The sequence below is a fragment of the Urocampus carinirostris genome, chromosome 17, assembly GCF_059441175.1.
Source record: "Urocampus carinirostris isolate Australia breed hairy pipefish chromosome 17, RoL_Ucar_1.0, whole genome shotgun sequence".
In the NCBI taxonomy this organism is placed as follows: Eukaryota; Metazoa; Chordata; class Actinopteri; order Syngnathiformes; family Syngnathidae; genus Urocampus; species Urocampus carinirostris.
The window spans coordinates 23,676,645-23,690,635 of NC_142365.1; the positions used below are offsets into that span (position 1 = coordinate 23,676,645).

The 13,991-nt window shown below is 38.5% G+C and overlaps 1 protein-coding gene across 1 annotated transcript in view; it reads right to left on the minus strand.

The window, feature by feature from the left end:
* Positions 1–13,991, minus strand: part of tspoap1 (TSPO associated protein 1) — a 77,777-nt gene that overhangs the window by 52,878 nt on the left and 10,908 nt on the right. The window contains exons 3-6 of the mRNA XM_088320416.1: positions 10,584–10,691; positions 10,370–10,498; positions 8,402–8,575; positions 3,920–4,105 (exon numbers count right to left, since the gene is read on the minus strand). Coding sequence (XP_088176542.1) covers positions 3,920–4,105; positions 8,402–8,575; positions 10,370–10,498; positions 10,584–10,691 — 597 coding nt within the window. The remainder of the gene's footprint in view (positions 1–3,919; positions 4,106–8,401; positions 8,576–10,369; positions 10,499–10,583; positions 10,692–13,991) is intronic.

Genomic DNA, 13,991 nt, shown 5'->3' on the forward strand with positions numbered 1-13,991 from the left:
GGACAATTTGGATTCAGCCAATTAACCTGACATGGATGTTTTTGGAATATGGGAGAAAACCGGAGTGCCCAGAGGAAACCCACGCAAGCATGCGGAGAACACGCAAACTTTGCACAGAAAGGCTGGTAGCTGGATTAGATCCCATGACCTCAGACCTGTGCCACTCAGCAGCCGTGCCGCCATCTTTAAATAATGACTTGTAAAATATCCAAATAAAACTCCAACAAAAATATGTTTATGAATATTTCAATGGTTTGCCTTTTTGTCCACCACTCTTAAAACTCAATCAAGTGTTGTCAAACACAGGTAAATGTGAATGCAACCCTACTAAGAAGCCATCACGCATATTTAAAAGGACCGTGACACATGGCTTTTCTTGGCAGTTAATGAAATCTTTGCAGCATGGTGAAGTCCAGGAATGGTAAAAAAGTTCAGAGAATAGGTCATTTCTGTCAGTATTCAGCACGCCACTGTTCTTTAGAGGGCACAACCAGCCAGACTTAACGGCCCAATCATCTCTTCCTCATTCCCCGCAGGACTGTTATAAAGAAACACTTAAGGACTGTGCCAACAGCAGAAGCTGACGTCTCACTCCGCGCTATTGATATTCCTGCTTTGGTATATTTTCAGCTCCCTGATACCTGTCATCGATCAGTTCTGAATTCTAAACTTAGCCCTCTGTGATTGTTTTCCAGACCGTGTTTCCTGTTATCCCTTTACTTCCCCATCTCATGTGCAGACTGCCTTTTGTTTTTTTTTCACCTAATAAACTAGTCTTTTACAACAAAATCATTTCATTTCATAAGCAAGGATAGTGGCACACTGTAACAAAAATTTAATTAAAAAAAAAACACAGAGGCTAAACATTTTAAGAAACACAATTTGGAGAATAGTCCTCAAGTTAAAGCTAAGGGCAAGTTTAAACGCTACCTGGGCATCAAAAGAGGTTATTGTCTGCAACTATTGTGTCAAACTTAATGCAAAAGGTGGGGGAAAATCCTCAGGTGACAGCTGAGGAACTACAACAGGCAACAAGACATGGCAGAAGTCCATCAGGTTTCATTCCATACGAAATCCCAGGCACAACCCCCTCGTGATTCCAAAGCACAGGAAAAGTAAACTTCAGTATGCCGAAGTCAATGTTGATAAACCCAAAATACTTTGGGATACTTTGTTCTGGAGTGATGAGAATAAACTAGAACTTTTTAGCCTAATGAATGAAAAAAATATAAGGGGAAGAAAGACTAATGTCCAAAAAGAAAACCCTGCCTCTTGTAAAGCACGATTTGGCTTCAGTCATGCTCTGGGTCTGTTTTTGGTCTTCAGGTACAGGTAATCATCAGCACGTGCAAGTTATCATAAATTCTGTTAAATTCAAGGAGATCCTAGATACTAATGTTATGCAGTCAGAGACAAAGTTTAGGCTTGGGAGACATTAGACCTTCCCTCAGGACAAGGGCCCTATGCATAAAAGCATTAAAAATCTGTCATAATATAGTTGGAAAAGATGGGTTTGGAAAATAATGAAGAGGCAAACACAATCACCATTTAAATTTCGAATCTCTGATGGGACTTTAAGAAGGGAGTTTTACGATGCAAGCAAAACATGTTAATGACATTGAGGCCTATCAATGGGAAAATACATTTGGATTGCTGTAAAAAAACTTGTGTCAAGCTATGCTTCACGTCTAAAGGATGTTACTGTTGCAAAATGATGTTACACTTCGGGTTCAAATAATCTTGTCCACAAAATAATCACAGAAAGGCCATTCATCTGTAGATTACAAACATGTTTGGTGAAATTGTTGTATTTGTCAATTTTATACATTATTATTTAATGTGATTTCAAACAATATGAAAAAAACACTCATCTACTGTAGGGTCAAGAAATTTTGACAATTGTCACTTTAGGCCACAGTTATTATCAGTATTATACAATATTACTTGAAGTGTCTGTATTCTTTTATTCCAGTTGACACAACTTTCAATTTTGAATATTTTGAAAAATCTGACGAGTAACTGTGGAAAAGGAGCTGCTTTTCACTATAAAAAATGACTCAATGAAATTCCGTTACTTTCTACTCTCTATACATTCTGTCCCCTAACAGGCTGAACATTTTAATCTAAAGAGAATGCTGATTTCCTATTTTGAGCTGTTCCGTTTGGGAAAAAGTCTTTGGCCTCTATGGTGGCACTTTTCAGTCAACACGTTTAAAATGGGACAGTCTCATGTTTGGTTGCATCACGTTCCCAACCTTATGTGATGATGACAGTGTATTTCATGTGATCATTTTTGCTAACCAACACTGCTTCCTGTTGAATATATACACGGCCTCCATTTTTAGCCAACCCTCTCACATTACATGTATGCACTGAAATTAATTAAAAAATACACTCCCCCACATCGGATAACATCACAAGCCAAACAACAAAGATGTAGCCTCTCACGACTAACACGTACATTTTTAGATGCGAACCAAACAATGGCCTTCAACCCCACCTGTGAGGGTCCATGAAAAGTAAAGATTTAAGAAAAACCTGGACCTATGTGCACTAAAGCAAAGGTATACCCCATTCAGCAGTCCCAGAGTGCCATAAGCACATTGGAGTAATCCCTGCAGACTACTCAAACGGGTAACTGGATCATTTCTTTTAAAAGCACCTTAATGGATTGGCCTGGCCGTTGATTTTTTTTTTAAATTCAGGGCATATAAATGTCCCGCAGTCAAGTGCACTACCATGCTGTCACTGTCAATATATACAGCATACATTCGAATGCTTAACATAAAACTTCGTTATAACCTACCGATTAATCTGTGCTTTGAATTTTAAGACAAATGTGTATAATACAAAAATGCTGTCAACTTTAGAAAAAGGTTGCCACAAAACAACCAACTCAGAACTCCATTACAGGCACAAGGTCTCCATGCAACAGGCGTATCACTCAACATATGACCTACCCCCTTGGCGTGATCTGAGGCAACATCAAGGCTGTCGCTGGGCCTGCTAGTTATCCAGAGCAGGACTTGCTAGAAAAGTCTTTGGTGCGATTGGAGTCTTACCTAGCACCCAAATTCCCTCTCACCGCTGCCACAGCAACAGAGAGCGGATTACTGGACTGTACCATTCTGTTGTTAGAGGGGATTAGAGTTCACACAACATGGCCCCGTTCTGGGTGTTCGTGTGTCCACTGAGTGCGTGTGTGCGCCCCACAAAGGAGAGATTACCACAATCGGCATTCTCATTTGAGCCAGGAAGAGACTGAAAATCAGACACTTGCAGATAAAGAATATGATATATAAGATTCAATGCCATGCTATCAATAAATGAATAAATGATTTTCTTTTTTAGGCAAAAGCACGATTTTTATTATCATTTTCAGTTACAAATGACACATAATTGTGTAGTGTGATTGAGGAATTTGCTGAATAATACCAATACATTATTATGTAACAGATTACTACGTCCGTGATACGAGAGTATTTTCTGTTTTTGTGGATTGCCACTAGAAAATGAACGCATCAATTGACTGGCGCAAACGTAATAAAGACTTGGGGAATTAAAACAAAAGGGAGGTGAGTATTAAATGGAGAGGATCAAGAGTGTTTGAGTTTTGCATCTTCTATCAGATCCAAGTTCGAGAAAGGGAATCAGCTCATTATGGCTTGTGGCAGATTAGTGTCGGCTCAAACGACAAGCCATTATATAACGCGGCAAAACAGCATGCAAGGCCAGAGTAAACATACGCTTGGATTCAAAACTAAATGTTACATTACTTCCAATGTTTTCTCTCTTCTACTTCAATGTTTTACTGTCAGCAGATTAAGATGGCAATCCCTATCCAAATTAGGGGCATTTTACTGCAAATACAACATTGCAAGTTAGGGAGTATATGGACTATAGGGACTGATTTTCTTACCATTTCTTCAAAAGCATTGACCTTAACTGGTGTCTCACATCCCTCTTGGCCACCAGGATCAGGGTTGTGGTTTGGGGGCTGTGTGGTGGAAGTAACAGCCAGCCGCCTTTGAAGCCAAAGAACCTCTTTTTGAGACTCTCTCAGTAGTTTCTCAAATTCCACTCTGCCTGACACGACAGGGGCACCCTACACAGACACATGTATAGAGCGTATCTTAAAAACACATTAAACTTATCTCCAACAGCCTGTGCAAATCTGAATTGATAAAGTATAGCACTGCTACTAAGATTTCATCTCGAGTAAACAGTGCATAACGTTATTAGCATGAGAACTGATATATGAAATAAAGCTATGAAAGATAAACCTAAATATCAGGTCAACTAAGTTTCTCCAAACATATAATTTCAATTCCAAAGATACAAACTTTCCATTTTATTGGTTAATGTTATTACTGACGTCACTAAACATTCAGGCTTTTTTTGTTTTTTACTTTTTACAACAATCATCCATGAAAACGCTTAATTTCAGAGTACTGTGCGTTCAATAATCAATGTAAAAAGAGAACCCGGGGCAATATAGTGCAAGTGTCAGCCAGATATAAAGGGTAAACATAGCATCAAAAGGTGCAATATTAATGGATGTGAATGTCATGCATACTATAGCTACGAAAGACAAAGCAATACATACATTAAGGGATGACCTCGGTCTTGTGGACAAATAGAGACTTATAAATCCAAAAGAAATGATATACTTTCTACTCACATTCTTAAATCTTATTTACCAATACATTGTTTGGTGTCTGGTTTGCTGGTAGATGTGATGATTGATTGCATTATAGGTTTTATTGCCATTACAGATCCTGCATCAGTAGAAATGCATATTGACTTACTGTGCATGTACTGTAGATAAATACTTGTATTTGGTAGATGGAGAATTAATACAAGAGTAGTGAAGGATGATATGTTTGTCACAAAACTTGGGAATTATATCAAAATGTGCCTGGACATCAAAAGGGGAACCACTAAGAGATTCTGCCACTGTGTTGGATGTATTGAAAGCCTTTTTTGGGAATAAATGCATAGCACACAGTGCGTGAAAGAAAAAGAATAACAAGATGAGAGTACTGCTGGAAGGAAAAATTTAATAAATTGGCAAATAAGTTGGCTGAATGCAAACGAGGGAATCAGAAGAGGAGATGGTGTAGCGGGTCTTGCGAGTGGCAAAACTGGAATGCGAATGCTTGTGGTTTAGCAGAGTGAGAGGCTTCAGGAATCAAAAGAGTTCAGCAAAGTGAGTTGGCAGCCCAGGGTATTCATAAGAGAGGTGGCTGATTGTCTAATTCCAATTTTTTTTAAAAAGCTGACTATGCGCCTTATAATCCGGTGCGTCTTATGTATGGATCAATAATGAATTGCAAGGTCTCGCAAGTAAGAGAAGCAGCCACCGACTCAATTTTTCGCGTAGAAGAAGTGCGCTATGCATACTGGTAAATATTAAACAACGATTCTCTTTTACTTTTGCGTTTGTATAAAGACCCTGAAATGGCTTCTATTAAGAGACACGCTTACAACGCAGAGTTTAAACTCAAGGCGATTAGTCACGCAGTAGAACACGGAAATAGAGCAGCAGCAAGAGAGTTTAACATTAATGAATCGATGTTGCGGAAGTGGAAGAAGCATGAGGATGAGCTGTTTACGTTTTACATTTTACAGTTATTTTGTTATTGCTTTATTGTTATTGTTTTGCACTTGTTTTTGTTTTTGCACATTACGAGTGTCACTATATTGCGATTGCACTAACGTTTAATTTACCATGACAGTATCAGACGGTTTTTTGCATGTTGACTAAAGGGTCACGAAAATGCTTTACCTCAGAGAAACTAAAAAAACAGCTGTTTATTCATTTTGGGAGTGAATGGAGTTGTGGAAAGCGTGTTTTTTATCTATTAATAAAGTTTGACTGACCTATCTGACTGTTTTGTTGACATTCCCTTTAGCGCGGCACCATCTAACGGTTGCATAACGCAACTACATCCTCTACTCTAGCCAAGTCAAGTCACATTTATTTATGTAGCCCTTAATCGCAAAAATGTCTCGAAGGACTGCACAACATTACAATTAAAAAATTGCACAATTACCTGATCTTAAACCAGCATGCACTTATAGCGCCTTATAATGCGTTGCGCCTTATGTATGGAAAAAGTTTGAAAATATATCATTCATTGAAGGTGCGCCTTATAACACGGTGCGCCTTATAGTGCGGAAAATACGGTACGTGAGATCTACAACAAAAAAAGCAGAGTATCCATTTTTTAAAGAAAAGATGCATTTTTATGAAAGTGGTGAAGAGACTGGACGATTTTTGGCCTAAGAATTAAAGCAGCTTAACTTAAATAATACTATTTCAGCAGTCAGAGGAGGTGACAAACTAAGAATTAATCTGCAAAAGACAGAAGACAGCGATGTTTATCTGAAAATAACACTTGCAGCCCTGGGATTTCCAGCAAGCATTTTTTACAAGGTACAAGGTACTAACTCTAACCCAAGCTCCTACCCTACAAGGCAGGCTGTACTGGGTGGACTGACACGTCCTTTTCTATTGGGCGAGGTTGTCAACCACCATTACCTCCCGGCTCATGCCCTGCAATCATTCGGCTTCTGGGAGTGGTCACACCTCAAGCCAATCCACTAATTGCCCAGGGAGCTTTATTTAAGAGTAGCTGCCCAGAGAAAGAAAGAGATCACCAGGCCGCTGAGTGAGAGCGCTAGTCCCTCCCAGACTCTGGGGTAAGCAGCTAGTGGTCATATCTTTGTTTGGAAATTAGAGGAGGAACTGACTTTTGTTTGGGCTCAGGACAAGGCAGAACCCTGGCTTTCGGGAGCGCTCGAAGACTTACTTGAATTGTCACTAACTTTGAACTCAGTCTCTGCTGAAGGCCATCAACTACAGGAGACCTACCTCTGTTCCGAGAAGAATCATTGTTTTTTTGGACCTCCCTCACCACTCCCCCAAACCGTTTATGATAGTTAATAGACCTTTTATTTGTTCAATCCTACAAACTGTCTCTTGGTTGTGTGTTTTCTGAGTGTAAAACCAACCTGATTCCCCAGGTTGCCACAGTACGTTTCATATTTTACCAATCGATTTTATGTAGAGTAGGTACGAGTGTTGCGGCTAACTTCGATTCCCCAGCAGAAGTATCTCACACCCATTAACATTAGCAATCACTCGAGTTTTCCTATGCTTCTTAGTGCTGCGTTTCGACAGAGTATCATGATCATAGTCTGTATGATGTATTTATTAAGGCTTATTGATTGCCCTGACTAAAACAAAAGCAGGTGAGATTCTGCAGGAAATCGAAAATTAGCCGCAACAAGTTACACCGAAAACACTCAAAGTAGCTACTGTAGCTAAAATGAAAATGATAAACTATTTTAGCAGCTTTTAGTTCCAGGCGATTTGAGATTTGATGGCAACCTGGATCAAACATATTAGCATACACAGCTAATGTTAGTGTCTCACCCTTGCAATAATAAGGGGCCTCCTAGTCAGTGAGCAATGCGTACCGGTAACCCAACCATCTACGAAAAACTAACAAGAATCCAGACTTTCATAAGCTTTTAGATCATCACCGGTGTATGGAGATATTCCATTTACAATACAGTGATAAAGACTGTGTGTTCTTGGAGATAAAACTGTGGTGCACCACTTGGATACATAAGCTCTCAAAATACTCAAGACTGGACTCATGACCTGCACTCTGAGAATTTGGAGACAATGTAAGCTCCCGGGTAGTGCAGCCATAAATGTTTGGAAAACACTGATGATGGATTCCTTAGCTTTTGAAAAAACGCTCGGGAGATTAAACAGGTTGAATTTGATGAACGAGCTATGGGATGAGTTTGTTAAGTTTTTATCCCAACGAGAACTTGTAACGCCTTTCTATGGTGCATTCCACCACACACCTAGTTAAGTATACTGTTAAGTCTTTTGCACATATGCTGTTGATCTGCTCTTTTGCTGACCTGTTTTGAGTTTGTTGGGGGTGGGATTTTTTTTTCATTTTTGTATGGAAAGTTGTTGAAAACTTAATAAAAACTGTGATTTTGAAAAAAGTATTATATATATATTAAAGGGTGTGCATTAGAAACAGATGTAAAAACCCATTTTCAATCATAGTTATCATTTGAAATCAACACCAAGTAGTTTTAGTATCATTCATATCTACGAGGCAAGTCCTCACTATTGAGAGCAGATTCTCCGATGACTGTAGTACATCTGCTGTACAGCAGATAGCAGACCTGAGTCAACATGTGCCAGTAGCTGAGCTTATAGGTGAATCATAACAGGAAGGTTACAATTTCCAAGGAGAACAACAATTAATGATAAAATCGCTATCACTGAATAAAATGGTTGGGATACTAGATTGACAACAACAAAAACAATAATATGAGTTGCAATAAAAAAAAAAAATCAACCTACTTTGGCTATTTGCAGTTCTTCTAGCTCCCTGAAGTTCTGCTGCAATGCAGCTATCTCCTTATCTTTGCACAAGAGCGCATCCGCATGCTGGGCCAGATCACGAGCTCGCTGTCGTGCAAATGCCCTCTTGTAGTGTTCCAACGACCCAGGCCTTATCAGTGATGGAGAATTCACCTAAAAAAAGCAAGTATGGGATATCGTGCATTTTCTTGAATAAAAGTTACAATATATCTTGGAAGGGGAAATAGTTTTCTTTTAGATAAGTTAGATCAAGCCAGTCACACAAAAGATAAAAATACCTCCTTAGGAGATGTTAAGGGGGTGTTGTAATAATAGTCTGTGGTTTGCAATAATCTGTGGTCTGTGCAGCCTTTGAGACGCTTTGTGACTAAGGGCTATACAAATAAACATGACTTGACTACTTACAAAGGACCGTAAAATTAATATATTCTTTTTATATCATGTAATTTTTACAAATGCTGCATTAGTAAAAATGAAAAAAAGCAAAACAGTAAAATGAGCCCATCCATGAAAAATGCATTTGGTAGTTTACACTTCGCAAGTCAGGATCACTAATGAAAAAAAAAAAATTTAATAACAATGAGCCCAAACAGAACGATTAAAAATACACTACTAATCAAATGTTTGGGGTCAATCACGATTTTACGCTTTCCTTAAAAAAGTCTTACTTCTATGTGTGTTCTTTTGCCCATAATAATCTCTTACTTTTGTTGTTTAGTCTCAGATCTGACTTTTTCTCTGCCACTCTACCTTGAAGGCCATCATCTCAGAGTGTGGGTTCAATTTTGACAAAGCTGCTAGTTGAAGGCCTGTAATGAGTCTATTTGTCAAACTAGAGACTCTAATGTACTTGTTCTCTTGCGTGGTTGTGCAGCAGTGCCTCCCACTTCTCTTTCTACTTAGGAGCTGTTTGTGCTGTTCTCTAAAAGGAGTAGTACACACGGTCTTAGGAAATCTTCAATTTCTGGGAAATATCCCGCATTAAGTAGCCTTCATTTCTCAGAACAAGTATAAACTGGGTTCAGCACGGCAGCGCAGTGGTTAGCGTGTGTGTGGCACAGTTCTGAGGTCATGTGATTGAACATCCTGTGGGGAGTTTGCATGTTCTCCCCCTGCTTGCGTGTGTTTCCTCCGGGCACTCCAGTTTCCTCCCACATTCCAAAAACATGCATGTCAGGTTAATTGGCTGGTCCAAATTGTCCCTAGGTGTGAATGAGCGAGCGGATTGTCTGTCCCTGTGTGCCCTGCGACTGGCTGGCAACCAGTTCAGGGTGTCCCCTGCCTACTGCCCAAGATAGCTGGGATGGGCTCCAGCACCCCGCGACCCTACTTAGGATAAGCGGTGCAGATAATGGAGGGATGGATGGAACTATAAACTGATTAAGTTATCTTTTTCTGGGAATTCTGAAAGTTTAATTACACCCACAAATGTGATGCTCCAAATACTCGACTAGATCAAATGAAGGTCTTTTTTTTTTAGCTTCTCTAACCAGCTAAACTACTTTCAGCTGTGCTAACATCATTGCACAAGGATTTTCTAATGATGCATTAGCCTTCTCACACAATTAAAAAACACATTGTATGATTAGAAGACTGCAGTACTGCTTGCTAGAAATGGGCCTAAATAAATCTATGTAGAGATTGCATTAAAGAAAAAACAATTGCAGCTAGAATAGTCATTTAACGTGTTAACAATGTATGGGGTGTATTTCTGATTAGTTCCATATTATCTTTATTGAAAAAAATAGTGCTTTTCCTTTAAAAACAAGGACATTTCCAAAGGACTCTCAACTTTAGAATGTTACGTGTACGTAGGTATGGGGGTCCTCCAACAAGGCTACTATTCATTACTCCTTTAAAACATTGTGATACTGACTTGGTTCTAGTGTCTGGATTATAGTGAGGACAAACTGGCTTGTCAACAAATAACAAATTGGTTCTACGTACCATTTTGAGGTTAGCCTCCTGCAATTTGCGCGCTCTATCTTCCAGCCTTTTGGCAAGCACCGCTAATTCTGTGTTCTTCCTCCTCAGGCGCCTGACCTTTTCTTCTGTTTCTGGTGCACTGCTTTTCCGCTAAAGACATTGGCAAAAAATATACCCACACAAAGCCTAAAGTCAAGAGTCAGCAATGTATGGGAGCATTTGTTTTTATACTTACCAACAGGCAATTTTCTTCCCTTAATATGCTGCATGTCTTTTTAAGTTCATCCAAAGCTCGTAAGACTTCAAAGTTCTGCCTTACCAGAAATCTGTAGTCTGCGCCATTCTAGAAAATAAGAAAAACAGTACATATTGATACACACAACAGTTGTTTTTTTTTGTTTTGTTTTGTTTTTTTGGAGAACTACACTGTAAAACCAAATAAATTGCCATAACTCAAAAAAGGCTAGGTAATAAACTGCCTATTTTTGGACAAGATATATATATATGAAAGTGAAACTTACCAAAAACATAAAAGTCTGGTTGTTCGCAAAATTTTTTTGATAGGTTATGATTTAAAATAGTAACTAACGTGAATTCAACGTAATATTTCTTAGTTTAATCAAGCCATAAACTTGAAAAAACAAGTTACTTGGATCAGCTTACTTAAAAGATGTCATAAAAAATTGAAATTATATGGAAAACCATATCAGGGGACAGTTTAGACTCACCCTAGCACCTGCATTGTTATGAAATAATTGACTGGAGTAGTCAACAGCAAGCACATTATAAATTGCATACACACAGAAGCTGAAATCAAACCCCCATCTCAATGCTGTGAGATACACACTTACTGGTCAAGCACCACGACTACCAGTAAACAATCATTTAAAATTAATGAAGCAGAATAGTTTTGAATTTATGATTTAATAAATAGTTAAACTGCACCAAAAGAAGGTTTTTGAAGATTTGAGCCAAAACTTCTGATGCTTGACAGAGGTTGAAGCCTTACATATGAACAAGCATTTTCCAGGCAGAAAAACCTGATTTTCTAAAATTCATTAATACATTTAAAAACATTAGATTCTCCTTTGAGATGTGGTAAATAAATTAATGATATTTTAAAGTTAAAATTAAAAAGAGAAAATAACTTAATAAAATAGTCAATTAATATAGGTTTGAAATGTCATTTTTTTGTTTTCTAATTTCCTTTGTAGTATACAGTTCAGCCTACACCCTTTGGGCACATGTTAAAGTATTCCATGAATGTAATGTACAGTTTTTTGTGTTCAAAAATTGATTATTATTTCCTTTTGTCGGTTAATGATTGAAGTTTTTTTGTGCTGTGCCGAAATAAAGAAACAAAAAAATCGAAAGGTGATAAATTTGTTTAAAGCATTAATTTAAAATAATTCAATTTTATCAAAAAAATATTAGAAGTGGAGAATTGGCATTTTTAAAAACTTGAGTTAGAGAAACCGTTACATACATTTTCCGGTACCTACATGCGACAAATAACAGATCCCAACACTGGACAAGCTTTTTATTAGATCGAGTCAATTGGCTGACAACACGGTTAATATAATAGCAAGAAGAGCTCTGCACCCACGCTGCTTGAAGAGAGCTGAATCACTCACATAGTGAGGAGCAGAGAATAAGAACGAGCAAATTGGATCACATACAATTTAATATTGACAGAAAAGTGGATTATTTCATGGATTTCATAAAGAAGTATAATATTAAGAAGAAGAAATACCAACAAACTCACATTTGTCAGTTGTCCTATTGTATAATTTAAAAAAAAATATCAAGCGTCAATCAAGTGTTGTCTAAATAACCTACGCACTGACAGCACAGTAAAAATATTTTACGTCGATAGCAGTCAGTGACAAAAAAAATGCGTTGAAAACATCAATACGCCTCTGCTCCCGATAGCCAAATGTGTACAGGAACAGGCAACTAAACAAGGGCGTAGATTTGGCCTTGACGAAGGGGACATGTCCCCACCAATATCAAGAAATCCTTGTTTTGTCCTCACCTCATATGTGATTTATTAAAAATATGGGCCATGCCCCCACCAATTCTGAGTGGGCGGATCGATCTAAATATCGATACTGAGCAAGTACTTGGATTGGATTCATACTATTGTCCTGATATTGATACTTCACCCCTCCATTATTCTTCAAAGCGCAGGCTGGTAATGTAGATAGCGCAGGCCTCTTCTCTCTCACCCTGTGCCCTAGGCCAATCTATGAGTTTATACCTGTTTGTGTGACTGACATGCACACTTATAGCACGTCTTCCTACCTTGCCTGCTGCTGCATTTTCCCTGTCAGGCAGAGAGGACCAAATCTACAGGTGAATCCTTTATCAGAAGCTAAATATGACAGAGGCAAACAGGAAGCGCAGTGCGGTGCAGACAGAAAAGGAAAATGTCAGTTGTCATTTGTGTGGTAAAGCACCGCACACACCTGGCGCCATCCTATTGCAACCCAAAATGCAACACTTAAGCGATACCACTATTTATAAATCTATAAAGAAAAACATTAAATAAAAAACAATCATAACATTTCCAAGCTACAAGTATCAGTATCAGATCGGTGTCAGTCCATACTCCCGTATATAATTGGATCAGATTGCTACTAAAATTCCAAGTGTCACCCACCCCTACAACCAATGCCAAGACCAAACCTACGCCCTTGCATCTGAAAACTATTTCAAGAGCTACCACGAGGCACAAAGAAACCATACTAAGAAAAACATCAAGGGGGAGGTTTATGATACTTACAAAAATTACACATCAAGTCCGACGGGAGAAGTATCATTCCAGATCAACCACACTAGGCAAACACATGGGACACTAGAATGGCTTTGCGCCAGTAGAGCATCACCCAAGTTGAGACGCTAAACCAATTTTTTCCCTTTTCAGCAAGCAAGTTCACCTCTAGAGTGACCGACCTGATTGCTTGTAAAAGATTGTGATACTGCCCAAACCTTTTCTAGTCTGAGAGAGTATAATGTCTTCTTGGGAAAGCTACTGAGTCAGCAAAACCGAAAATGCAAAGAGAGCTTTTTCTGGGCAACAGGGATAACCTACTTTTAAACTTTGCTGAGTCAGCAAACTAAAAGTGCTAATCCACTTTTTTCCTGCATTTTTCACATCTAAGGTAACCTACCTGACTACCCTAAAAAGATGTATACGTAGACTGCTGGGCCAGAACCAAAACTTGCCCTAAGAAGTGACTCAATAAACTATATAAGCTCCACACCAAGGCAGGCTTACTTTGCTGTGCTAACACAAATACACAGCCCTTATGAGTCGTATTGACTTCCCTGTTTACTGGCACTTTAAAATACCTTTCATTTTTTGAAAAGCCTGAGTCAGCTTTACATCAGCTTTTCTTAATTTGCAAGTGATTTAAAGAACAATAGTTTCATTTAAGACTATTTCATTAAAAAAATCACAATAAGTTACTTATTCTATAAGTGCCTCCCAACTTGTACAACTGTAGAACAAATATCTTGACATTCAAAGCATTCCAAAAGGGTGTTTATTGTGAGGTGATATTATATGCATCAGCTCGGATTTCTCATAACAAATCATAAAGAGGCACAATGAAGTGTCATCTCAGATCTCCAACCAGCC